General features: G+C 37.6%; 1 protein-coding gene across 1 annotated transcript in view; it reads left to right on the top strand.

Annotated features, from left to right (window-relative positions):
• SEC24B (SEC24 homolog B, COPII component) overlaps positions 1–25,518 on the top strand; it is an 89,430-nt gene that overhangs the window by 38,277 nt on the left and 25,635 nt on the right. Inside the window, exons 5-8 of the mRNA XM_087437212.1 lie at positions 489–593; positions 14,262–14,342; positions 17,056–17,279; positions 25,264–25,448. Coding sequence (XP_087293338.1) covers positions 489–593; positions 14,262–14,342; positions 17,056–17,279; positions 25,264–25,448 — 595 coding nt within the window. The remainder of the gene's footprint in view (positions 1–488; positions 594–14,261; positions 14,343–17,055; positions 17,280–25,263; positions 25,449–25,518) is intronic.

The raw sequence follows: 25,518 nt of genomic DNA, 5'->3' as shown, positions 1-25,518 counted from the left end.
AACTGTCATTCTTTTTCCGTTATGAGAGCTGAGTTACCATCAAGGTGGCCTTAGCTGAAGGAGGGTCCCAGGAATCTGTAATGTGTTGTGTGCTGTACAAATTCATTTCAGTAGAAATGAGCACTGCTCACCAAGAGCACACAGTCCCCGAGGACGTACACCACAAGGGCCCCGAGGTCAAAGAAGGTAAATGTGTAGAGCTTGGTAAAACATTCAGAGAATATCACTGCAGGTTCCTAAATATCATCCGTGTAAGACATGGTACTTTTTTCACACTTAAATCAGTCTATATTAAAGCTGCATTTACTAAACTGCTTTGCAGAGATTTTCTAACGGTTCCAGTTTTGATAATAAATTTGCTAATAATATGCATGCTGGGATGCTCTTTGAAATGTCAGAGTTCTTTCTCACTTTTAATGCAATGTCAAAATTTTATTTCTTGTCTTTCCTGTTGGTTTGACTCTTGTGTTTGTGCTTCCACTTTACAGGCATGCAGTATGGTGACTATGTTAATAATCAAGCTAGCTCCGCGCCAACTCCCTTGTCATCCACTTCCGATGATGAGGAAGAGGAGGAGGAGGATGAGGAAGCAGGTCTGCTTCAGCTTTACACCAGTTCTTCATCTTTTCCTGCTCCCCTTTTCTTTCTATGTCCACAGTCTTAGCAAAAGTGTCTCTGCAGGTTTAGCTCAATGAACTGCTTGGTTTGGGTTATAGGAGATGGGGTCACTTGAAATGAGGTGTTTTGCCTGTTCATATGTTTTATTTTTCCTCCCTTGGACGTCTGTACCATTTTGTAAGTAACAATACATCTTTCATGATGATAGAGTGCTTTCTTCTCTCAGGAATGCATTTCCTCTCATGTCACATGCAAAAGAATGAGTCTGACTGAAGCTTTGGCTGACGATTGCTCTAGCACCGTTGTAGGAATGACGTTTTATTTTCTGCTTTGCGTGCTACCTTAGTCTAATCAAAATGAACCATGTGGATTTTACGCTAGCGATGGAGAAATAGGACAGTGTTTGAGGTCCTTTTGGCCCTTCTTGTCATGTATTTAGAAGGCCCCAAATTTGTTGTTATTTTCCTTCTTCATGAGGTAGTAATTCACATCTTGCTAGTTGAAGAAGTTGTGCATGTGGTGATGTGTTGCAGCTGGTTTCATATCTTTTTCTGCCTTCGATAGGTAGAACACTGCTGAGCACGAGGCAGTGTGGTTCCTCTGTTAATTTTAATGGTTTAGTACTAAACCAGTAAGTGTTGATCTTTCAAGTTTTTACATGTGACCGTGATTCTCCTTCTGTTGTCTTTATTATTGAGTGAAAGAATTTGCTCTATAAACAATTCATTTAACTAAAAGTTTCTATTTCCTGTGCATTTTTTTAATATTCACATCTTTATGCATGATTTGATGGAGGGTAAAAATAGAGGGTTCCAGATGGGAAGTAATTTTTCTTACTCTAAATATGTAAATACTCTAGGGGAGAAAGACAAATCCTCTACCCTCTGGGTCCTTCTAGCTGGGATATAAATTAAATTGACATGAGACAGAATAACAGGAGAAAATCAAACAAAGCTTTGTAACGTGTACATAGGAGAGACCCAGGAAGAACTGGGTAACTCTCCAAAATGGAGGAGGTTCTGATCTTAAATACTATCTTCAGCTAAACACAAAGGAGGATGTTGAGGGTGGGGAGGAGTCAGCTATGGGAGATTACCAGAAAAGCACAGTGAACAAGAGTAAGGTTATTATGCAGATTTAAGACCTCACCTTCCGTATTGATAAGAGTTTCTAGAGATAAGGTCATGCCCCCTTCTTCCTGGTACAGAGAGGGAGGGAGATTTCTTTACAAATGGAAATTTCCCTTACAAATGTAAATATCTCTTACAAAGGGTAAATTCTACTTTTCAGAGCTTCTCCCATGTCTGCAGTTTTTAAAAGTATCCAGCCCAAATAATCCTCGTGCTCAAGAGACACGTTTTGGGGTGGCCAATTCTGATCCCCTACACTACTCATCTATCTTTCTGAGTTTTTTGTAATTTTTTTTTTATATAATTTCAATCTTATAGTGAAATCGTAAGAAGAGTAGAAGAAGCCTCCACGTGCACTTCACCCAGAGAAGCCATTTTTGCCTCACTTGCTTTATAATTCTCTAGGTATACATTTTTTCCTACATGATTTGAAAGTAAGTTGGAGATATCATGAACCTTTACCCCTAAAAACTTGCATTTGTATTTCCTAATTATAAGGTCAGTGTCTTACATAAAACATAAACACAATACAGTGATCAGGACTTGGAACATTGATGCAGTGATATCTGCTACACAGTCAACAGTCACATCTCAATAGTTGTCTCAATAAGATCTTTTATAGCTGTTTTCATGGTCCAGGATCCAGTCCAGGGTCAAGCATTGAATTTAGTTGTTATTTCTATTTAGACTCCTTCAGTCTGGAACAGTCCCTTAACCTTTCTTTCTTTTTCTTCACCTTGACATTTTTGAAGAATACAGGACAGTTATTTTGTAGAATGTCCCTCAGTTTGGGTTTGTCTGATGTATCCTTGTGATTAGATTCAGATCATGCATTTTTGGCAAGATTGCCACTGAAGTAATGTTGTGTTCTCACTGCATCCTGTCCAAGGCATGGGTTGTCGATTTGTTCCCATATTGATGATGGTTTTTTTTTTTTTGAGGAAGATCGGCCCTGAGCTAACATCTGCCAATCCTCCTCTTTTTGCTGAGGAAGACTGGCCCTGGGCTAACATCCATGCGCATCTTCCTCTGCTTTATGTGGGATGCCGCCACAGCATGGCTTGACAAGCGGTGCGGCGGTGGGCGCCCAGGATCCGAACCGGCGCACCCCGGGCCGCCGCAGCGGAGCATGTGCACTTAACCGCTTGCGCCACAGCGGCCCCTGATGGTGTTAACTTTGACCACTTGATTAAGATGGTGTCTGCCGGGTTTCTCCAAAGTTTTGGTTACAACTTTGGTAAAGTTGTTACCAAATTCACCTCACTCCACTGGGACTCCAGCCCACGTTCGGAGGGTGGGGCTCGTACCCACAATCTGTCCCCTCCCTGGAGGGTTCTTTTCTGTTAGGAGTCATGGATTTGACATCGGAGTCATGGATTTGACACGAAACTGAAGCTGAGCGGTCACTGGCACAAGCTTTTATTCAATGGCCAAAGAGTGGAGAAGTGGGAACTAGGTTCACAGATCAGCTTCTCAGCTCTTGGGGCGAGTGAGCAGCCGTTGTAGGTTGTTGAGATAATGAAGGGGAGGAATATTGTTTGTATTCGGGAAACAGAGCAGGCTTTTCAGGGCAACAAGGGTGTCGCCCCTTTTCTTTCCTTGTTTAGTCATATGCTGCCATTGCCGTGGCAGTTGTAAGCTGTCGTGGGGCGGGTGGGCATGTTACGTAGCATGGTGAGTGGACCACAGTGAGTGTATAACGAGCTGCGGGGACTCTGTCAGGTCAAGTCAGACTGCCATGTTGCCTTCACCTGGCTTTAACTGGTTTCCACTCTATGTCTCAGCCGTCTCTTTCTTCCTCTCTGTGTGGTTTCCTGCCACCTAAAGAGAATGTGTTAGGCTTGTTCTGAGCAGGGTTGTGGTTAATGCCTTATGGGGTCAGGGGCTGGGGTAACAAAGGTACTGTTTTTCCCTCTTGAAATTAATAAGTGGTTTGTGGGGAGATTCTTTGTACTATGTAAATGTTCTGTTCTTTATTAAATTGTCACCCATTAGTTTTAGCATTCATTGATGATGATCTTTTTTTTTTGTGAGATCAGTCCTGAGCTAACATCCATGCCAATCCTCCTCTTTTTGCTGAGGAAGATTGGCCCTGAGCTAACATCCAGCTGATCTTACTCCACTTTATATGGAATGTCTCCACAGCATGGCCTGACAAGTGGTGCTTTGGTGGCGCCTGGGATCCGAACCCTGGGCTGCCAGCAGCGGAGTGCGCGCACTTAACTGCTACACCACAGGGCCGGCCCCAATGATGTTCTAACTCCAACATTTCTCCTATATTTGAGTTGAGGTTTTATTGTGAAGAAGAGCTTTCCCTTCTCCCTTGTTGATTTCTTTGGGTTCATATTGACTCATGGATTCTTATTTTATTCAGTGGTTAACAGTCCATTATGAACATTGTCATTTTGATAGCAACTTGTCCTAGACTTGGCCAGTGGCAGCTCCTTCAAACTGTCTTTTTAAAATGTTCCCATGAATCTTTAAGCACGTACTTTAAGTACTTTAAGGCCTCAGTAAGATGTTCCTGGCTCATCTTGTGCTTCCTGCTGCAGCCCTGGAGTGAGCTGTTTCTCCGACGAGTCCTGGTTCCTTTAGTGGAGAAGGATATTTTAGAAATCAAGATCTGATTGCAGTGCGTGGTCATTGCTACTGATGGGTCATTGCTCCCAGGCCCTGAATTATTACTATTTTTTAAGGTATATATTAATTCACATCTAAATAATTTCACTTTTTATCTCATAATCCTTATTTTGCACATTTCAAAAATGTTATTTTGTATAATGTTATTTGTCAGCCTAAATTACTCCCATTTTTGTTCTGCTTGCAATTAGGTACAATTGTTGAAAATTCCATTTCCTTAGACTGAAAAAAAAAATTGGGAGATCAAAAAGATTTAGCATTTATGGCTCTTCTCCTATCATGTTATCTTAACTACTTTCTTTCTTGAATATATTACAGATTAAAAATTCCTGAGTTCTTAACTCCTGGGATTTAGATTTTAATAATACCTAACATTTTGGGGCATTTATTGTGTGCCAGTCAAAGCGCTAAAGAACTAGTATGTCTCTTGGGGTTTTGTGTCTATTTTTCTGATTCAATCCTGGCTTTGTCACTTACTAGTTTTGTGACCTTAGGCAAGTTTCTTAAACTCATTGAGTCATAATTTACCCATCTGTAAAATGGGTGTAATAATAGTAACAATTAGCTATGTTTGTTTTGAAGATTGAAGATATTTGAAAAGAGCTTAGAAGAGCGTCTGGCAGATAGTAAATGCTCAACAAGTTAAGCTATTATTACTAACATTGAGGTCCTCTTCTTATCTCAATTTATTCTCCTCAACAGTGCCGCAGGGCAGAGATAATTGACTCCATTTTACAGATAAGTTGACTGTGGTTTGAACAAGTTAAGTAACATTGGTCTCTGGTCACACAACTACTAGGTAGCAGAGTAGAGATTCAAACTGAGGTCTCTGTCTGCAGAGAGGAAGGAGTCTCCATGCCCAGCTGGAGTCCAGGGAACTCAGGCACACTACAGGATGACTTACATGTTGTCTTCCGCCGGGGCTGCCTTTATTATGCAGCAAAGTAATCAGACTAACCAATGGACATTTTTATTAGACCCCTGGTGTTCTGTATTCATGGTTTTTAAAAAAAAATTATATTTTTGTCGATTGCAAATTAAAGGGACATTTTGAGTGAAGGGAAAGAAAAAATGGAAAGAAAACTTAGAAATTTAAAATTTTAGTTTTATTTTTTTAAACCCTGCTCAGTTACAGTAGTTTTTTCATATGTAAAGAGGTAAAAGTAGCTCAGGTTGGTGTGGAGATTACATGTATCTCTGTAAAGGAGAGGTTTGGAGTGGTCTACTTTGTAAGCATCTCGGTGAGATTCATTCACTATATTTATGAGATTTGTGTGTGTTTAGTTTGTGTGGAATTGTTCTCTAATTTCAAAAAAGTTTATTGAACAGTAATGAAATATTAAGTAGCAGGTTTGGAAATCAGTAATATGCCTCTTTATGGTTATAGTTAAAGTAACTATCCACTTATTTTAGCTTTTTATTCACTAAAACTTGTGCTTTCGGGGCCGGCCCGGTGGCGCAAGTGGTTAAGTGCATGTGCTCCGCTGCGGCGGCCCGGGGTTCACAGGTTCGGATCCCGAGCATGCACTGACGCACCGCTTGGCAAGCCATGCTGTGGCAGTGTCCCATATAAAGTGGAGGAAGATGGGCACGGATATTAGCCCAGAGCCAGTCTTCCTCAGCAAAAAGAAGAGGATTGGCATCGGATGTTAGCTCAGTGCTGATCTTCCTCACAAAAAAAAACAAAAAAAACTTGTGCTTTCCTTGGCAGCAAGTCTCTCTAGTAGTGAAGTACAGGAATATTTATTTTAAACTTTCAGTTTTAAAAGAAAACTATTTGATTTCAGTTCTAATTTGCATTAAACCATCTAATTATATATTTTTTTAATTACACCCTACAAATAGGCTTACTTTTTAAATTTTTCTCATTAAATACACACTTAGAAACTAAAATAGGATTTTGTACTAGGGACAGTCTTATGTTTTGTTGGAAGCTTCTAAAAGTTCAGAATTGTTCGAGAATAAACTTAAAGCTTGAGCAGACAGTGGGCTGTCAGGTTCTCATGATGGTTCTATCTTAAATTCTTCTCCTTAAGTCTGTTCAGTCACAGGTATTCATGCCTTCAGCTGCCATACTAGAGTGGACCTGTCATTAGTTTTAGGTGCAGTCCTGCAGACCAGTACTGCTGTATTTGTAATAGGAAGGAACACTAACTCGAGAACGGGAGTGAAAGGGAATAAGCAGTGAAATTAAAATTGAGGCGTGAAATAAAGTGAAAGTGGAAAAAAATAACCAAAGACTAACTCAGCCTCCAGGCTTTGGTCAGCCCTAGTCTCCGGAAGACACTGTTGCTCATGTTCTGTCACCTGCTCTGCGTGTTCCCAGTCGCCTTTCCTCCAGGGAATTTTCAGGTTGGGAAGAGGCCAGGGGACAAGAAGCTCTCTCCTATGGCTCTGGTAATGTGACAGCTTGATGCTATATTTTTAAGTGATGTTGGAAAAAACTTTGGTTTCTCATAATGAGTTTTAAGGTGCTAGTCAGTTTTTGTTTTACTTTCACACAGGCTAATAGTAATTATTCAGTGCCAGGCACTTCATCAGAGATAGCGACATGTTTATGAGTTGCTTGAGTATTTTAAAGGGTAATGTTGTATTTGGACACAGAACAAGTTAACTCTTGTAGATAACAAGACGATATGGGCCTGCTTAGCTCTAACTTCCAAAATGAGTTCCTTTTTATTCAAGTATATAATACAGAATTATTAACTGTAATCACTATGCTGTACATTAGATTTCTTGAACTTATTCATCTTAAAACTGGAAGATTGTACTGTATGACCATCTCCCCCTTTCCCCATCCCCCCAAAGAGAATCCTTAAAAGGATTCAAACCTATCTTTCCCTGTAATTGATATACTATTTTATTGTTTTAACAAGTAAATATCTTTCAACTGAATTGAATTACATATTTAATATATTTTTCAAATTTTATGAATTTAATACATGTCCTGAGTCTGTGAAAGATATGAAAGGACATCCGTGCCATCAAGAAAAGTATTAATTTGAGGGGTGTCGGTAATCTTATACCTTAAAAAGAAAATGTGGTGATGTATTTGCAGGTGGCAAATACATCCAGCTTGCAAACATCCTGTGTGTATGATAGCGATAGCTAGAAACTCCAGCTTTCTGTACAGTGCGGGGGGCAGAGTACTGGGGCTACAGTGGAAGGAGATTTGGGACCAGTGTCCAGAGTTGGAATTCAAAAGGTACATTCGAACAGAAATAGTGTTCAAATGGTGATTGGATGTCTAGACTAGCCCCAAATCTACTTAACTGAATTACCAAACATTTGCAAATGCTTTATTTTTCCAGCCTATTGCAAATAAATGGTCTTTAGTCAATAATATGGATTGTGGGTTTTCTAAGTGCCTATAAAGTAACTTGGGATAATAAGTACCAGTTATTTCATTATTTCTCTGAAAAGGTGTATTCTGAGTTCTGAACAAGCGATTTATAAACAGATTATTTAATAATGCCCCATTTGTAAGCTTGATTAAAAACCCAAGAAGCTCACAGTCTAGTTCGGAATATAGAACAAAATTACAGTAAGTCCTGTGTTAATCATAGTGCTTTATAGGCATACATAGGAGAACCTGGAACCAGATGTAGGCTGGATGATGGGGAAGATTCTCCCGAGGGCTGGGGGGATACCTGAGCTGAATCTACAAAGAGAAGTTGGAATTAGGCAGGTGAGGGATCTGGGGAGAGGCAGACACTTTTTAGACAAAGCAAGAAGCTTGAGAGAAAATGGCATATTTGGGGAACTTTAGTGAGTCTAGGACCTGTGGTCTGCAAGGGACGGTGGTAAGAAGAATTGATTGAAGTTGGGTAGGATGGCTGGATGAGATCTTTAAGAACCTTGTATTTCATATTAAGGAGTTTGGATTTTATCTTGAAGGTAGTGAGGAGTCACTGAAGAAGTTACATGGGAAAATAACATAACCAAATTTCCACTTTAGAAAGATCTCATAGAGAAGAATTGATGGGAGCATATTGAAATTAGAGACTGCTGGAATAATCTGGTGAGAAAAGTGAGTTTTTAGACTAAGAAAGCAGGAAGATGGGAGAGGGAGAGTGTAGACTAGCATTTCCAAAAGAGGGAAACGGTGTTGACAGATCAAAAGTAATTGGGTTAGCAGTGATAAATGTTAAAGGAAGTTTGGTTGAAGTCTGGGAACAACCAGTTGGCTTTATCAAACAGGAGGTTCTTGTCTGTCTCCAAAGCCCCCCTCCCCCCGCCCCCCAGCGATTTGTAGCATTGTTGGAGGAGAGAGGGGGAGGGAAGAGAGAAAATGAAGAACATTTCCTGAGTCTCTGGCTATTATCTGTTATATCTGTTTAATCTTAGCAGCAGCCCAGGGGAGTAGGTGTGGTGTGGCTCGGGTATGCTAGGTGTCTCGTCTGTTTTCTCTCAGCTGGCAAGTGGTGGAGATGGAATCTGACTTACACTTTGTCCATGTTTTATGCAAGTTATGAGGACATAGAACCTTAGATTATCTGATTACTTTCAAGCTGAGCAGTATAAGTGCCTCAGACTTGACTCGTGTCGCTTGTCTTAGAGAACAGCAAAAGTCTTTCTCAGAGGCTTAAGCATATCCTGATCTTTCCCCAGCTTCATGGATTCTGAGCTGCTCCTTTGGTCCATTCACTTGCTTACTTCCTCAGATTCAGCTCCCCCTCTTTTCCTCCAACTCCTTTTCTTCCTCTCGACCTGTGATGTAGAGCCAGTAAAAGAATGAGGGAAAATCTTCCCAAGTACCACACTCATACTCACTCTCCGTTGGTCTCAGAATACTTACCATCACCAGTTGTGGTGTGCAGTGACCGAGGCGGACTGAATCTGTGCAAGGTTTAAGGGTGGGACGAGTACCAGAGCTGGTCACACAACCGAAACCGGCTTGTGCGCAGAAAGCAGTGTTTTGCTTGGTGTCCTGGTTCCAAGATCAGTGCAGCAGCGTAGCTGCCTCCACACACATAGTGTGAGGGAAGCAGGTGTCACATGTGACTGCAGAACATCTGGGAAAGTGCAGGAATCCAGGGTTGAAAAAATGTACCTACATGGGAGAGGAAATGCATTTCCATGGGCCTATCAGCAGGGTTTCACAGAGGATTTGAAATTTGAAGGATGAGTAGGAATTTGCCATGTGGAGAAAGGAAATCTAGGCTAATGGACCAGTACGTACAGTGCATAAACACAAGAAAAAATGGAGTATTGGGTGAAGAGTGAGAAGTTTGGTGTGACTGCATTGTAAGGTAAAAGAGGGAGGCTGGTACAGGAACAGGTGGGAGACGGCGGTGAAAAGAAAGCCAGAGTTGGCAATTCCTTTTATGACAATACAAAGGCGTTCAGACCTCATGCTGTAAGATGGTAGAGGGATTTGTGAAGGTGTTTTTAAACATGTTCAGAATATTAACATAATATGTTTCAGAATGTAATTTTTTTTTTTAAAACAAAAAGCCATTTTGATTTGTGTTGGCAGTGATGGCATGGCCTAATTAGAATTAATCATGCCCCCTCCCCCCAATGTGCCCACAATGGAGACGTCCTGTGAACGCACAGTGAGATGGACTGCCTCCAACCTGAAGGGAGAGCTCTTGTCAGACACCAGCCCTGCTGACTCCTTGATCTTGGACTTCCCAGCTTCCAAAACTTGTGGCTACTAGAAAATTTAAAATTATACATAGGGCTCCTGTAATATTCCTATTGGACAACACTGGTGTAGAATATAAGACTTGCTTCTCAATCCAGTGTGCTCTCTACACACTACTTTGAAATGGAGAGTGTCAAAAGTCACATAATCCAGGAAATTGAGAATAACCCCGTTGTAAAGAAGACCCTGATTAGCAAGAAGCCTTCGTGCATAGAGACAAGGATTTCTTTGGAGGAAGATACAGGGCTAGTTGTGTGGTCTGAGCTCATCACTGGCCTTCTGAAGTCTGGTGTGGGAGGAGAGTTGACTTTCACCGCTAGATACTAGTCTTGACAGCAGGCAGTTTCATTAATTTATGTAGCAGATCAATTATAGACTTAATTACTCAGCAATCTTAGAACGTTGGATTGTTAGAGAGTCTACCTTACTTTACCTTCTGCCACTTCTGTGATTTTGTAGCATTGTGTTGGGGCTGAATAAAAGTGAATGGACAAAAAAAAAGAGTTAATCTGAACAATAAGTTTTAGCAAAGTTTGAATCTGTTCAGTTTAGTGGTTCATCTGGATTTATAACTTTTATCATTGTTTTGATATTTTAACAAGTTCCAAATAGAGATTTACATTTGTTCTTTTCTCCTGAAAGCGAATTTTGAAGTAAGTTAGCAGGTTTCAAATTACCCAATAAATGAAACAGAATAACTATTTCTATAAAATTAATACATTAAAGTTTGTAGGAATAGCAATATTATTAAAATGGACAATATTTTTAAGTATTAATATTAGATTTGATGTGAAAGAAGCTAAGCAGCATAATTAAGCAATATTATGTTCTTTGAAATAATTTGATATTTGTAAGGAATCTTTTACCTTTGGACTTAATTCTCTTTCAAGAATAATTATTTCTTGATATTTGTATTTAAAAGTTTATCTTGATCCAAGAGAATGCTGTGGTATATTTTTATAACAGCTTTATTGAGATATAATTCACATACCATAAAATTCACTCATTTAAATTGTATTATTTGGCAGTTTTTGGTATATTAACAAAGTCCTCCAACTATCACTATGTAATTCTGGAACATTTTCATCACCCTAAAATAGAAACTCTGTACCTTTTAGCAGTCACTTCCTATTCTTACCCCTCTCCACACACACACACACACAAACACACACACACACACACACACACAAACACACAGCTCTGGGCAACCACTAATCCACTTTTTGTCTCTACAGATTTGTCTATTTTGAGCATTTCATATAAATAGATCATATAATATGTGGGTTTTTTGTGACTGGCTTCTTTCTCTTAGCATAATGTTTTCAAGGTTCATGTATCAGTACTTCATTCCTTTTAAGTGCTGAATGATACTCCATTGTGTGGATGTATCACATTTTATTTACTCATTCATAAGTTAATGGACATTTGAGTTGTTTCCACTTTTTGGCTGTAATGAATAATGCTCCTGTGAACATTCATGTACACATTTTTATGGGGCTGTATGTTTTCATTTCTCTTGGGTGGAATTGCTAGGTCATATGGTAACTCTGTTTAACTTTTTGAGAAACTGTCAAGACTGTTTTCCAACGTGACCACACATTTTTGCAATCTCCATATTGGGTTCCAGTTTCTCCATATCCTTGCCAAAACTTGATATTATCTTTTTATTATAATCATCCTAGTGGACGTGAAGTGGTATCTCATTGTGGTTTTCATTTGCATTTCCATAACGGCTAGTGATGTTGATCATCTCTTTTTGTACTTATTGGCCATTTGTTTATCTTCTTTGGAGAAATGTCTGTTTAAATCCTTTGCCCAATTTTAATTTGGTTGGTTGTTGTTTTCTTGTTGGGTGATAAGAGTTCTTTACATATTTTGGATACTAGACTCGTACTAGATATATGATTTGCAAATATATTCTCCCATTCTGTGGGTTGTCTCTTTACTTTCTTGATGGTATTGTTTGGAGCACAAAGGTTTTTAATTTTGATGGAGTCCAGTTTATCTATTTTTCTTTTGTTGCTTGTGCCTTTGTTGTCATATCTAAGAATCCATTGCCTAATCCAAAGTCATGAAGATTTACTCCTGTGTTGTAAGAGTTTTATAGTTTTAGCACTTACATTTAGTTATTTTTATGATTCATTTTGAGTTAATTTTAGTGTAAGGTCTAAGGAAGAGGTCTAGCTTCATTCTTCTGCATGTGGATGTCTAGTTGTTTCAGCACCATTTGTTGAAAAGAATATTCTTTCCCCTTTGAAATGTCTTGGCATATTGTTTTGTTTTGAGGTGGAATTCACATAATATAAAATTAACCATTTTAAAGTGCACAATTCAGTGGCATTTAGTACATTCACAGTGTCACGCAACCACCACCTCTATCTAGTTCTGTCGTTTTGGCTGTTGTGCAGTGTAACTTTGCAAATGTGCTGAACTAGATAGAACTAAACATTTTTATCATTACTTAAGCAGTAACTTCCGATTTCCCGCTCCTCTCGGCTCCTGGCAACCAGCAATCTACTTTCTATCTCTATAGGTTCACCTATTCTGGATATTTCACATAAATAGAATCATATAATATGTGACCTTTCGTGTCTGGCTTCTTTCACTAAGCATGTTTTCAGGGATCATTCACATTGTAGCATGTATCATTACTTATTCCTTTTTATAGCTGAATAGTATGCCATTGTATAGATGCACCACATTCTGTTTATCCCTTCATCTGTTGATGAATATTTGAGTTTTGGTGTATTGTTTTTTAATGCTATTCAAGAATTTTGACCTTATATGTCAGCGTTTTTGTTTAGTTATAAATTGACAAAAGGAACAGAAAGGAAGAGCCATGTAATGACATACATATATGAAACAATTTTCTGTGTATCACAAAGAAAACACTTAGTAAATACTAGTGTCTTCTACCTACTATTTATTTTATAGCCCTTGTACTTTGTAAGTTGCTTCGTATCCATTATCTCATTTAAGCCTCACAAGAACATTCAAAAGCACACATAGGGCCTTTTAAAAATTGTTCTCATTTTGCAGAAGAGAGTATTGATGATTGTCACTTACCCAAAGTTATATAGCAAGTAAATGACAAAGTCTAACGTAGCTGGAGTCTTCTGCCTCCAAATCATGTTCTTTGCTGAAAATAAATGTGCCCACGCAAAAGTCTTTAGCTTTTATGTCCTGAGTCCTAATTCTCAAATTATTCAGTTTATCCAAATTTATTATTCAAATATCCAAATTATTCAATTATCCAAAATTATTCAATCAAAGATAATTAGGCATGCCCATTCTTTTTATATCACAGTTGAAAACTAACCTGAAATGTAGTTTAAACCCCAGTTATAATACTGGTGTTGAGTTAGGGATCACCTCTGTACCACAGAATTTTGTCTTAGATGAAACGTAAAAAGGACCAAGATCTCTTAACACAAGAGAGGGACCACGTGCATGTTTGGTTTTATTCATCAACACAGCAACTGTAGGCTCTCAATCAAATATTTGTTGAGTGAAAGAATGAAAGCAATATATTTTATGTTCTACTATCGTGTGACCTGTCACTAAATTTCATCATAAATTGCCACTGAACATTCCTGTTAATCTTACAAGTTTTGAATGAACACACATAATAAAAATTCTCATAATCTAGCACTTAAATTTGAGTGCCTTTTATTTGTATTACCTTATTAAATATTCAGGTACTTTAATCTCCATTCTGTAGATGAATAAACTGAGGTGTACAAAAGCTTATCCAAGCTCTAGACTCCTCTTTCATGAAGGTTTCATACAACTGTGCTGTTATAAAAGTCATTAAAATTTAATTATCTTAAAAATATCCTGATACTAACAAATGTATTTAATAACTTGAGATTTGGTAGATGCAATCTTTGAAGTGTGACTATATTAACATTTCTATCAATCTAAAATTTATTTTTGTGTTTGACTGCTTTTAATAGTTGGTACCTATTCTTGTCTAAGATACCTTCACATGTATTTGATTAAATTTTGTTCCACTCATCAGCTACGTTTCTCCTCACTCTCATCCCCTATTCTTATTAATGGAAATTTATGTGTGGTTTTTTAAATGTCTTAAACATCATTTTACTTTTGTACTAGTCAGCAATTTTCCTAGTTCAGCAAAACGTCTTTTTCAGAATTGCCAAAGGCTGCTCTAAGGTACACTGTCATTTTAAACTTAGTAGATATTTGGGTTTTCGTTTTAGGTGTGGACAGCTCTTCTACCACGAGCAGTGCTTCTCCAGTGCCCAATAGTTATGATGCCCTAGAAGGAGGCAGCTACCCAGGTAGCTCATTTTGTGCTTATCTGATGTTTATTTGAAGAGTTACTGACCATCAATTGTTTTCAAACATGAACGTATATTATACATAATTGCAAGCTATATTTTTAACAGAAAAAAAGGACATTGTCCTGGTATTTCTCAGCCTTAATTTGATAGTGTCAATTGTCATATAACAACTATGAATGTTATTTCTGGAAGGGCTAAGGAAATTTATTATTTTATTTTTGTTATCAAACTCTTTATCTTTTTCCCTTTTCTAAAAGACTTTTAATAGTGAATAATTTTCCTCTTCTTTCTCCTTTTTTTTTAATGCTAATAACTCCTTCAGTAATTTTATATTTCGGTTCTCATGCATAGGTCCTTGAATTCCTTCCAACTAGCCTCTCAATATAGATAGTCTTTGCCTCTTTACTCCCCCCATAACCCCTGGCTGCCTCCACCAGGGAAATAGATTAACCAACTTGGGGGTAGGTTTTGGAGGCATTATTTTTAACCATGTCTGGAAATAACTTTGTTCATTGCATAGGAACAGGAGTGGTGGATAGTATTAAAAGGAAAAACACTACAACCTTTTATAATTGATAATCATTTCCTTATAATATCTTGTGCTGTGATCTTCCTCATTCGCCTGTCTTTCGTCACTGACAGCCTGACAGCCACACCTGAACTCCTTCTTTCTCTTTCTTTCTGACAATTCCAGACTTTAGGACTAACAGAACAGGTGAATTTGCCCTTCTCTTTATTTCTTATCACTTTGATAATAATCCAGAATGAAGCTTAATTGAGGTTGGAGGGTGCTGTACTTAATAAACACACGATCTTGCTGTCACTATCCTATGAATCAATAGAAAACTTCAGTCTGCTCAGCTTAGTATAGATTTCACTTTTAATATTTCAAGAATACTTGGATAAGCTAGTCAGTCTTTTGTAGTTAAGGATTTTTTCCCTAGGGATGTACGTGTGTGTGTGTGTGTGTGTGTGTGTGTGCGCGCGCGCGCGTAGGAAGTTGTGGACCATTGCAAAGCAATCACTGTTATAAAAATATCCTAGAAGAGTTACTTATTCACTAAAAGATGAGTACTCTAACTGTACAGTTTTAGACCTCCATGTTTGACTCCAGTTCTCTATTTCTTATGCTGTTGACTGCTGTCCTGTTAAGAGGCTTTTCTACTCGTATCCTGTCACCATGGGGAAGGACGAGCAGGAAATCTAAGGATATGGCACTGCATGGAAGCTCCTGTCCTTTTAGGAAGTCTGAGAGGTTACTAGAAAGCCAGTGAGCTGACTCTTGCCTGATTACCACAAGATGGTAGAGAGCAGAAAGTCGAGGAGTGTATCTCCAAAATTAGAGCCAATACAAAGATGTGATTCCTCGAAAACTTGGTAAAAACTTTGTCAGATACTTTTTTTTTTATAATATTCGTGAACCTTTTATTCTTTTTTTTTTTTTTTTTTTTTTTTGGGAGGAGTATCAGCCCTGAGCTAACGTCCATGCTAATCCTCCTCTTTTTGCTGAGGAAGACTGGCTCTGGGCTAACATCCGTGCCCATCTTCCTCCTCTTTATGTGGGACGCGGTCTCAGCATGGCCTGACGAGCGGTGCCTTGGTGTGCGCCTGGGATCCAAACCTGGGCCGCCAGCAGCGGAGCACGTGCACTCAACCACTAAGCCATGGGGCCGGCCCCAAGTCAGATACTTTTAAGAACATATTTTTTGCAGAGTCTGATTGCTGATGAAGAATATAATTTTTTTTTATGAAAAATAGATTAAAATACATATATATAGTAGGTTTGACTTTAAAATAAGACTCACAGTCAATATACCAAAATGTTAATAATGGTTATGTATAGTAGAGTAATTTTGAGGGTTTCTTTTCATTTTTATTCTTGTATATAATGATTAAATTTTCTAGTTTTTTCCACAGTTTTACTAAAATTTTTGTTTTTGTTTTAAATTTAAATGAAGAACATTCATTCATTAAATGTCATTTGACATCTGTTACACGCCAGACATTATTGTAGGGACTGGACACTCTTCTAGACACCGTCTTCCATACTTCCACAGTTTTGCCTCTTCACATAGCGCAGATTTCTAGGGGATTGTGGAAACATGCCCCTCTTTCCATGGACTTTTTTTTATAGATCGCAGATCAGATAAAAGGCAAATTAGAGAAAAGAGTAGTTGACACCCTTCTTATTGCTTTGCTTTGTTTTCTGCTTCTTAGCCCCATTCCTGCTGAGAGAATTAAAAAAAAATAACTTTTATTTATAACTATTTTTATATATATAAATAAATATTTATTAGTATTGTAATATATAAAATATATTTAATCCATATATTTAAATATAAAGGATTATATATATATATTTAAATATAAATAAAAGGTTTTATCTATTAGAAATACCAACTGAAGTATTTGTCAGTGAAATGATACAAAATATGGAGTTTTCTTGTAAATATTTCTGTAAAAAAAGAAAAAAAGATAAGGTTGGAACATGTGAAACAAGATTAGCAAAATATTGATGGTTATTCAAGCTGAGTGATGAGTATTGGGGGTTCATTATTCTATTCTCTCCACTTTTGTGTATGTTCAAAATTTCTCATAAAAGTTTAAAAAAAGAAAAAGGGAAATGCCAGAGGTTATGGCTCACCTAGGAGCCAAGTCTTTATAGAGTCCTGATTTTCAACTGTTACCACTGTTTTTTTCCCTTTGTTAGATATGCTTTCTTCATCAGCGAGCAGTCCTGCTCCCGATCCCGCTCCTGAACCTGACGCTGTTCCAGCTCCCGCTGCTGCTGTTCCTCAGCCTTCAAAAGCGCCCAAGCCCTTTGGGTATGGTTATCCAGCTCTTCAGCCTGGTTATCAGAATGCTGCCGCGCCCCCTAGTTCTGGAGCTCCGCCCACAGGCCCCGCGTATTCTGGATTCCAGCAGTGCGCTCAGGTATGTGTTTAGTCATGTAAAGACACTGCGTTTCTGAAAATCGTGGAACTGTCATCAATTCTGACAAGTCCCTAGTGGTTCAGATGGGTCACAGGTACAAACACAGGTGAGCCTAAATCAAATATATGTAGAATTTGGTTCCGTCTGTGTGTGTGCATACATAGAAAAAGGTAAAAGGAAACATAAATATCAGATTTTTCAAGAGATTAAATCTGGATCAGGATATTAGCTGTGATTTTTCTTTTCTTCTTTGTACTTTTATTTTTCAGAGTCTCTGCAATGTGCAGATACTAATTTTATAATCAGGAAATTAAAATGTTAAGTTTTTCTTAGAATTCCTTATTACTAAGCTGGCTTTCTCCTCAAAAAATGACATGGTATAAGTGTGGTTTGGGATTTTGGTTCCAACACTTAACTTGAAGAAATCTCCGTGGCACGTAACTGAAATGGGCGAGAGCCTCCACACACACACACCCATGCTCGTCAGTACTTGTGTTCATCAGCTACTGCTGTGACCCGTTCTGATGTGACCTTTTTACATTTATATTTGAGAAGAAAATAAAATAAAAGGAAACAGTTGAAATGGCCAAAGCTTTCTACTTATAATAAAAAACTTAGACTAAGCTTATAGAAATTTCATCTTATGGTGAACTAAGAATGAAAATTAGACGGAAATAGGAAAATCATTTATTTCTGGAATTTAATCTTAGAATTAAGATGCAGAAGGAAGAAGGAAGCTGGGAGAGGTACTAGAGAAATATAATTGGTTAGTACAGATATCCCTGCCTTCTATCTCGTTAGACTTTCTTTATGTCTTTATAGGTCCAGATGAAACATTTTTAAGTCATTCTTGTCTGACTCTCATGCTTTAGGCAAATTGCTATTTGGGGTGTAATTTATCACTTATTTCTACATTTTAATGAGAAGAAAACCAAGTTCAAAGAAAGGATCTGGTTCTTGGAGGAAGTGTTGGGCAAGGAATAAAATTACTTGGAAATAGTAAGTGGTCTTCCATACTGACTTAGGAAAAGGTCCTTTGGCTGAATCTGGCTTGCTGCCTACTTTTGTAAATAAACTTTATTGGAACACAGCCATGCCCATTTCTTTATGTACTATCTGTGGCAACTTTTGCACTTTGGTGGTAGGGTTGAGTAGTTGCAATGGAGACCATGTGGCTTCTAAAGCTTTACAATATTTACTGTCTGACCCTCTACAGAAAAAGTTTGCTGACCATTCACATAGGAGAATGGAAAGTATTATTTCCTTCTCATTTCGTTTGGGAGGTTATTTTGGAAAAGTTGAGAAATTGTCCTTGGAATGAAAGTAAAAATTACTGTTTAATATACTAGATTTTTAAATATAACCTCTTTCTGTTTCTCTGTAATCACAGTCCTTTTTATACTTGAGCTCTAGTACACAGATCAGAGCAGTTGGGATAAAGGAGACAGAGAGAGGTTAAAAAGTAACTTGGATTGTTAGTACAGCTGAGAGGAGCAGCATGAGACTGAAGCTTGGAAGTCGACTCTTAGAGATCATCCGCTCCCACCTTTCGATTTTTAAACTTTTTACTGAAATATAATCTATATTATGTAAAAGTATATAAATCAACAGCATACAGCTTGATACATTTCTACAATTTGAACACACGTAACCAACAGCCAGAGGCCTCTCTCGTGCCTTTTCTAGTCACTGACCCTCCAAACAAGAGTTGATAACTGTCTTGACTTCTAATACCACAGATTAGTTTTGCATGTTTTTAAACTTTATGTAAGGGAGTCATACTGTATTTGTCTTATCTAGACTCTTCTGCTCGATATGATGCATACAGTGTGCTTGTGATTCCTTCATTTTCATTGCTATATAGTACTCCATTGTGTGAATATACCACAATTTATTTATTCTATTGTTGGTGGGCATTAAAGTAAATTTCCAGTTTTGGGCTATTATGAATAGTGCTGTTGTTAATGTTTCTATTCATGTCTTTTAAATGAGTGTGTGTATCTGGGAGTGGAATTGCTGGGTCATGGGGTATCCACATGTTCAACTTCAGCAGTTAACGTCAGTAGTTTTCCAAAGTGAATGTTCCAGTTTATACCTCCTTTAGCAGTGTGTACAAGTTACAGTTACTTCACATCCTTATGAACACTTGGAATTTTGACTCTCTTACTTTAGACAGTCCTTTCCTTTCACTATTTAAGTGAAGAAATTGAGACTCAGATGAGTGAACTCATCTGTCCAAGACCAGGCTTAGTTCTGAGAATATAAAAGTCCTTGTAGCTCAGAATTAAGCGTTTTTTTTTTTTCTCTTTAATTGGTAGGGACTTGTACAGAAGAAAATCGTAGCCAGATTTGGTATAGGTATCTCTCTAAGGAAGATTACAAAGCAGTGATTTATTTTTGTCTAATCTGAATTTTTTTTTTTCTTTTTTTGTGAGGAAGATCAGCCCTGAGCTAACATCCATGCCAATCCTCCTCTTTTTGCTGAGGAAGACCAGCCCTGAGCTAACATCTATTGCCAATCCTCCTCCTTTTTTTCCCTTTTCTCCCCAAGACCCCATTAGATAGTTGTACGTCATAGTTGTACATCCTTCTAGTTGCTGTATGTGGAACGCTGCCTTAGCATGGCCGGACAAGCGGTGTGTCGGTGCACATCCGGGATCCGAACCCCGGGCCGCCAGCAGCAGAGCACGCGCACTTAACTGCTAAGCCACGGGACCAGCCCCTAATCTGAATTTAAAATCGTTTTTTGGACAGTACTGTTTCAGTGTCAGTGAGCAATAATGATTTAAGCACACAGCTAGGACATACATTTAAATTCTTACCTATCTACAAAAAAGAAATTATAGATTTTAACCTAAGATTAACATTATCAAGCTAATTTTAGAAGAAGCCATTTGTTTTTGAAGTCCTACTTAGGATAAAATATCTTACTTTAGCTTTAAGCAGCCTTCTATAATAAAATTGAAATGCCTTTAAATGGTGCACTTAGTGTAACCCAGTGGGAGGGTTCTGACGTGTGGGCTTTCTTTGTATTCATTAATTTGAGATAACCTTTATTGAGTAATGGGAAACCCCAATAGTTGGCCTTTGAGGAAGAAAAAAGCTTAAAATTTGTTTTTCAGAGTTGAAAAACAGGAAAAAAGTTGATGTTTAAAAATAAAAATTAGAAAAAAATTTTAGTGAATACATGGAAAACCAGATATAGATAGCTTTTTTAACCAAAAAAAAAGGTGCATGATCAATTATAGAAAAATACAGATAAGCAAAAAGAGGAAAATAATTATCAGCCAGTGTTCCCAGCATCAGAATATAAACAGCAACACTTAGAGTCTGTCCTTCCAGGTTTCTTGCATTTGGGGAGCCAGTGGAGAAGCCGGCTGTCCAGATGAGTAGTTTATTAAACAGTCAAAGGACTTGATAAATACGGGTATTGTTTTAGAAATGTGTCACTCCTTTAACAGCAGGAGAGGAAACCTCTCAGTATTATTGTTTATCCTTCATCTGATAGCTGCATAGTGTCTTGATGATCAACCAGTTTACCCTTACTGGGCATAGCTGAGTGTCAGCATCAGCATACATACGTGCACACGCACACCTTTGTGCGCTTGTCTCGTTGTTTCCTTAGGTGAAATTTCTTCAGGTGGAATTACTGAATCAAAGCACCTAATTTTACAAGACTGTAGAATTTCTCTCTGCTTATTCACTCAGTAAAAGCTTAATGAGTTCCTGTCATGTGGCAGCACTGCTCTAGGCACTGAGGGTACCAGAGGAAGCTACGTGAACAGTTTCTGCTCTCAAGACACTTGGTGGGAGGGCAGGGTTGATGGGCAATAAATAATTAATTAATGAGATAATTTCAAATAGTTACAAGTGCTCTGAAGTAAGGCAAGTTGAAGAAATTGCTGGCTTTGGGTTGTAGAGTGGATGGGAAAGCCCTCATTGTAGAAGTTGTGTTTGAATTAACATTTGAATGACAAGAAAACCCAGGCATGGGAAAATCTGGGGGTGGAGCGTTTCAGGTTGAGGAAGCACATATGCAAAGATTCGGGGCAGGAGTGACTTTGACATGATCCAGGAATAAAGTCCCAGTGTGGCTGGAGCTCGGCAATGGGAAGAGTAATAGCAATGAGATCAGATAGCTAGGGAAGGACTGTAGTCAGAAGTTCGGATTTTACCCCAAGTACAAAGTGGGAGACACTGGAGACTTTTTGTATTGGAAGGATATCTGATTTACATATTTGGAGGTCATTTTGGCTGCTGTGTGTAAAGAATGGATTAGGAATGGGAGTATTTGAAAAGACAAAAATGGAAACAAAGAGACAAATGGAAGTTTTGCCCTAATCCCGGAAGCAGATGGTTCTGCTTTGTTCTAAGGTAGTATGGGTAGAGGTAGTGAAGAGTGGATGGATAAGGGAGAGCTTTTGACTTATTGATGGGTTGGATGTGGTAGATGAAACAAAGGAAGGCATCAAGGATAACTCTTAGGTTTTTGGCAGAGCAACTGGATAAAGGATAGTGTATTTACTTAGGTGGTGAAGACAGGAATAGGTCTGGGAATGGGAATCGAGTTGGGCTTGTTAAATTAAAAAGCCTAATAGACATCTAAGTGGAGGTGTCGAGCAGGCAGGAGTTGATGAATATTTGGTGGTCAGGTATGGAGAAATAATGTACCAATTTGTATTCCCAGCAAAATGTATATGACTGCCCATTTCTCTATTTTACTGAGTATGCCAAGAATTATTTTTATAAGCAAAAATATTTTATTTTTTTCATAATTTTAGGCATTTGTGTTTCTTTGCTGAAATCCCTGTTCATATTCTTTCACCATTATTCTGTTCAGGTTCTGGTTTGTAAAAGCTGTCTGTAATAAGTATATTAACCTTTTGTCTAATATATATATTGCATTTTTTCCCTAACTTGACATTTGTTTTTAATTTTAATGATATTTATTTGACATTGGAGAAATGTTTAAATTTTATATAGTCATAATTTATTTTGTTTTTACCTTTGTATTCGTTAAAAAGGTCTTTTCAGCCTTAAGGTGAGGAAAATATTCCAGCTATATGTTTTTTTTAGTTGTTTGGTGATTTCAGTTTTGCATCTTTAATCACTTTAAGGTTTTATTTTGGTACATAATGTAAATAATAAATCTTATTTTCCCTCCAAAAGTAGTTAGCTCTAAGTTCACTGTCATTTATTAAATAATCTGTCTTTTCTCATTGATTAAATATTCCACCTTTATTTTACATGCTAAATTCTTATCAACTTGGGTCTGTTTGGGGTTTTCTATTATATACTATTATTGATCCATACAGTCATTTTTCTCTCATCCTTTACAGGTCTACTGAAAACTTAGAGAATTCTTCTAATCATCTAGTTGAGTTTTTTTCCCTCAACATCACCAGCTTCGATTACTGTCGACATTTTGTTATACCTGTTTCATCTACCCCTCCCCCATACACACACGTTTTCTTGCTGAGGATTTTAAAGCTAATCCTGGGCAACAGGGAGTAAGGGAGATGCATGTCTTGCATAACCACAATACCACTGTCATCTCCAAGAAATTAACAATAATTTCTAAATGTCATTTAAAATTCAGTCCATATTCTGATTTGCCCATTTGTTTCAGAATTGCTTTTTTATAGTTGGTTTCTTCAAATCAGGATCCAAACAAGATTTAATAATTGTATTTGCTTATGTTTCGTAATTCTCTTTTTAATTTTAAAAGAAACCTCCACCCCCATGTTTTCACGCCTTTGATCTTTTGGAAAAACTGGGTCTGTTGTCCTGTGGAATGTCCCGAGTTCTGAATTTGGCTCATTGCTTCTTTAGTGGTATCCTTTAGTTTGTTCCTCTGTTCTATTTTCTGTGGGCTGGAAGTTAGATCTACTGGCTTGATTATACTCAGGTTTATTACTTCGTTTATTTATTTATCTAAGCCATAATATGATACATTTTGTTTCATTCTGTTTGTCTCACTTTTAGTGGTTGCCAGGATTGATTGTGGGTTTATATGGTGACAGCCTGGTCCCTTCGTTGTGAAGCTCCTCATTAAGCTTTCACCTAGTGGCTTTATTATCTGTTGATATCTGTTTATCATCTATTCCAGATAATCATTACCTGAATCATTTATTTCAGTATGCGTAGTAAAACAGTGATTTTCCTGAATTTATTGTTCTGCATTTATTAGCTGGAATTCTGCAGTACTTGCACATAATGGGGTGCTCAGTAACTGTGAAAAAGAATGGAAAGTCTGTATATACAGACATAGAGTTATTGCTAGGACTTTTTTTTTTTAGGTAAAAAACGGGTCATAATTAGAGCAGCATATATATTAGTTTATATTTGTAAATAGGAACAGTGGAAGGAGTAAACCAAAAACTAATAAAAATAGTTAATTGTAGATGGAAGGATCAAAATTGAAACAGGGTATCTCTGAATATACCTTATTGTAAAGTTATGACATTAGAATTATATAAATGTTATGTTTACTCAAAAAACATTAAGTCAAAAAAGATAAAAAGCAATCCTTAAAAATTAAAAGCAGGGGCCGGCCCTGTGGCTTAGCAGTTAAGTGCGCGCGCTTTGCTGCTGGCAGCCCAGGTTTGGATCCTGGGCACGCACCGACGCTTTGCTTGTCAGGCCATGCTGTGGCGGCGTCCCATATAAAGTGGAGGAAGATGGGCACAAGTGGTAGCCCAGGGCCAGTCTTCCTCAGCAAAAAGAGGAGGATTGGTATGGATGTTGGCTCAAGGCTGATCTTTCTCGCAAAAAAAAAAAAATTTAAAAGCAAACAAAAACAAATGAACCTGTTTATCAAGTTGGATACATTCTGATGCAGAGAAAAAGCATTATTCTAGCTAATCTTAAAACCCTGTGTTTTGTCCATTCTCAGAGGGGTATAATCTAAGGACAGAAAGAACTACAAAGAAATCTTACGTTTAATTTATTAACCTTAAATTTATAATAATATTGGTGTTGTTATTTTGAAACTATTTTAGTATATTGTAGGATAAAACAAATAAATATTGCTGTTACCTTAGGAATCCATTTTCAGCAAAAAAGAAGAGAGGTACAGATATAAAATCAAAGAAATTAAATTAAAATGCCATCATCTTCAGTTTGAATTGGAAATGTTAATGTGAACCCATTATTTTTTTCCCCTCTATTTAAAAATGTAAGTTTTCTATCTCTACCTGTTGTAAAGTCTGGAAGGAATAACATCACAGTAGCAATGAACACCCTTATTACTCAGATTACGGTCTCTAGATATCATCCCTACTCAAAGGGAACCAAGATTCAAGATTCCTGTTGGAGTAAATGACTGATTTGAAGTCTGAAGGAGGAATAGTACAGAATGTTAGACCAGAAGGTAAGGAAGCTGACAGAGACAAATAGGTCCGTATCAAAGGACACTGGAGCCAACTCGAAGGGGCTCTCACTGGCCAAAGAGTGGGTAGTTGAGTATCAAAATGAACAACTGTAATTCATTACATCACTTTCAGTTAATAAAAAACCATGAATTCGTAATAATGTTATACATATAACAAAGGAAGCATAGAAAAAATAAGCAAAGCAAACTCATGGAACATCATTGTACATTTGTTTGGCACCAATGCATTATTCTGAAAATTGATAATTGAAAAAACTTAAAAATATAACCATTTATCCTGCCTTTCCAGTATGAACTGTGTTCACAGAAACAAAATTCTTGATGTTGAAAAGCGTTGTTGCTGAAATTTTGTTGTGAGGTTTAACTATGCTAATAAGATTTAAATTTATTCGGTATTTTTGCTTTGAGTTTTTTTCAAGAATGCTTTAAATTGAACTGCCCTATTAAGTCATTCTGCTATTACCAAGCCAGATGTAAATTTTCTCCTCCTCTTGCTTTTTCTGTATATTAGAATATTGCGTACAGTAAAATAAATTTTATTCACATTGGTTATATATTGTTCTTCTGTTGTGTTTTGCGTTGCTCTGTCAGCAGTATCCTGGTCTGAACCAGCTGTCCACTGGCCTGGGAGGGCTGAGTCTTCAGAGTTCTCCACAGCCAGAGAGCCTGCGACCTGTGAACCTCACTCAGGAGAGGAATGTTTTACCCATGACTCCTGTGTGGGCACCTGTCCCTAACTTGAATTTAGAACTCAGAAAATTAAACTGTAGCCCAGAGTAAGTATTTATTAGATAGTCTTTAGTAAGTAATGTACTTTGTCAAAAACATTGTATGACTTTCAAAAAT

This window comes from Ceratotherium simum, chromosome 12 (genome assembly GCF_057802395.1).
Source record: "Ceratotherium simum simum isolate JZ-2026a chromosome 12, ASM5780239v1, whole genome shotgun sequence".
NCBI lineage: Eukaryota > Metazoa > Chordata > Mammalia > Perissodactyla > Rhinocerotidae > Ceratotherium > Ceratotherium simum.
The sequence above is the reverse complement of the archived record's forward strand: the minus strand, read 5'-3'. Positions and strand labels throughout refer to the sequence as shown.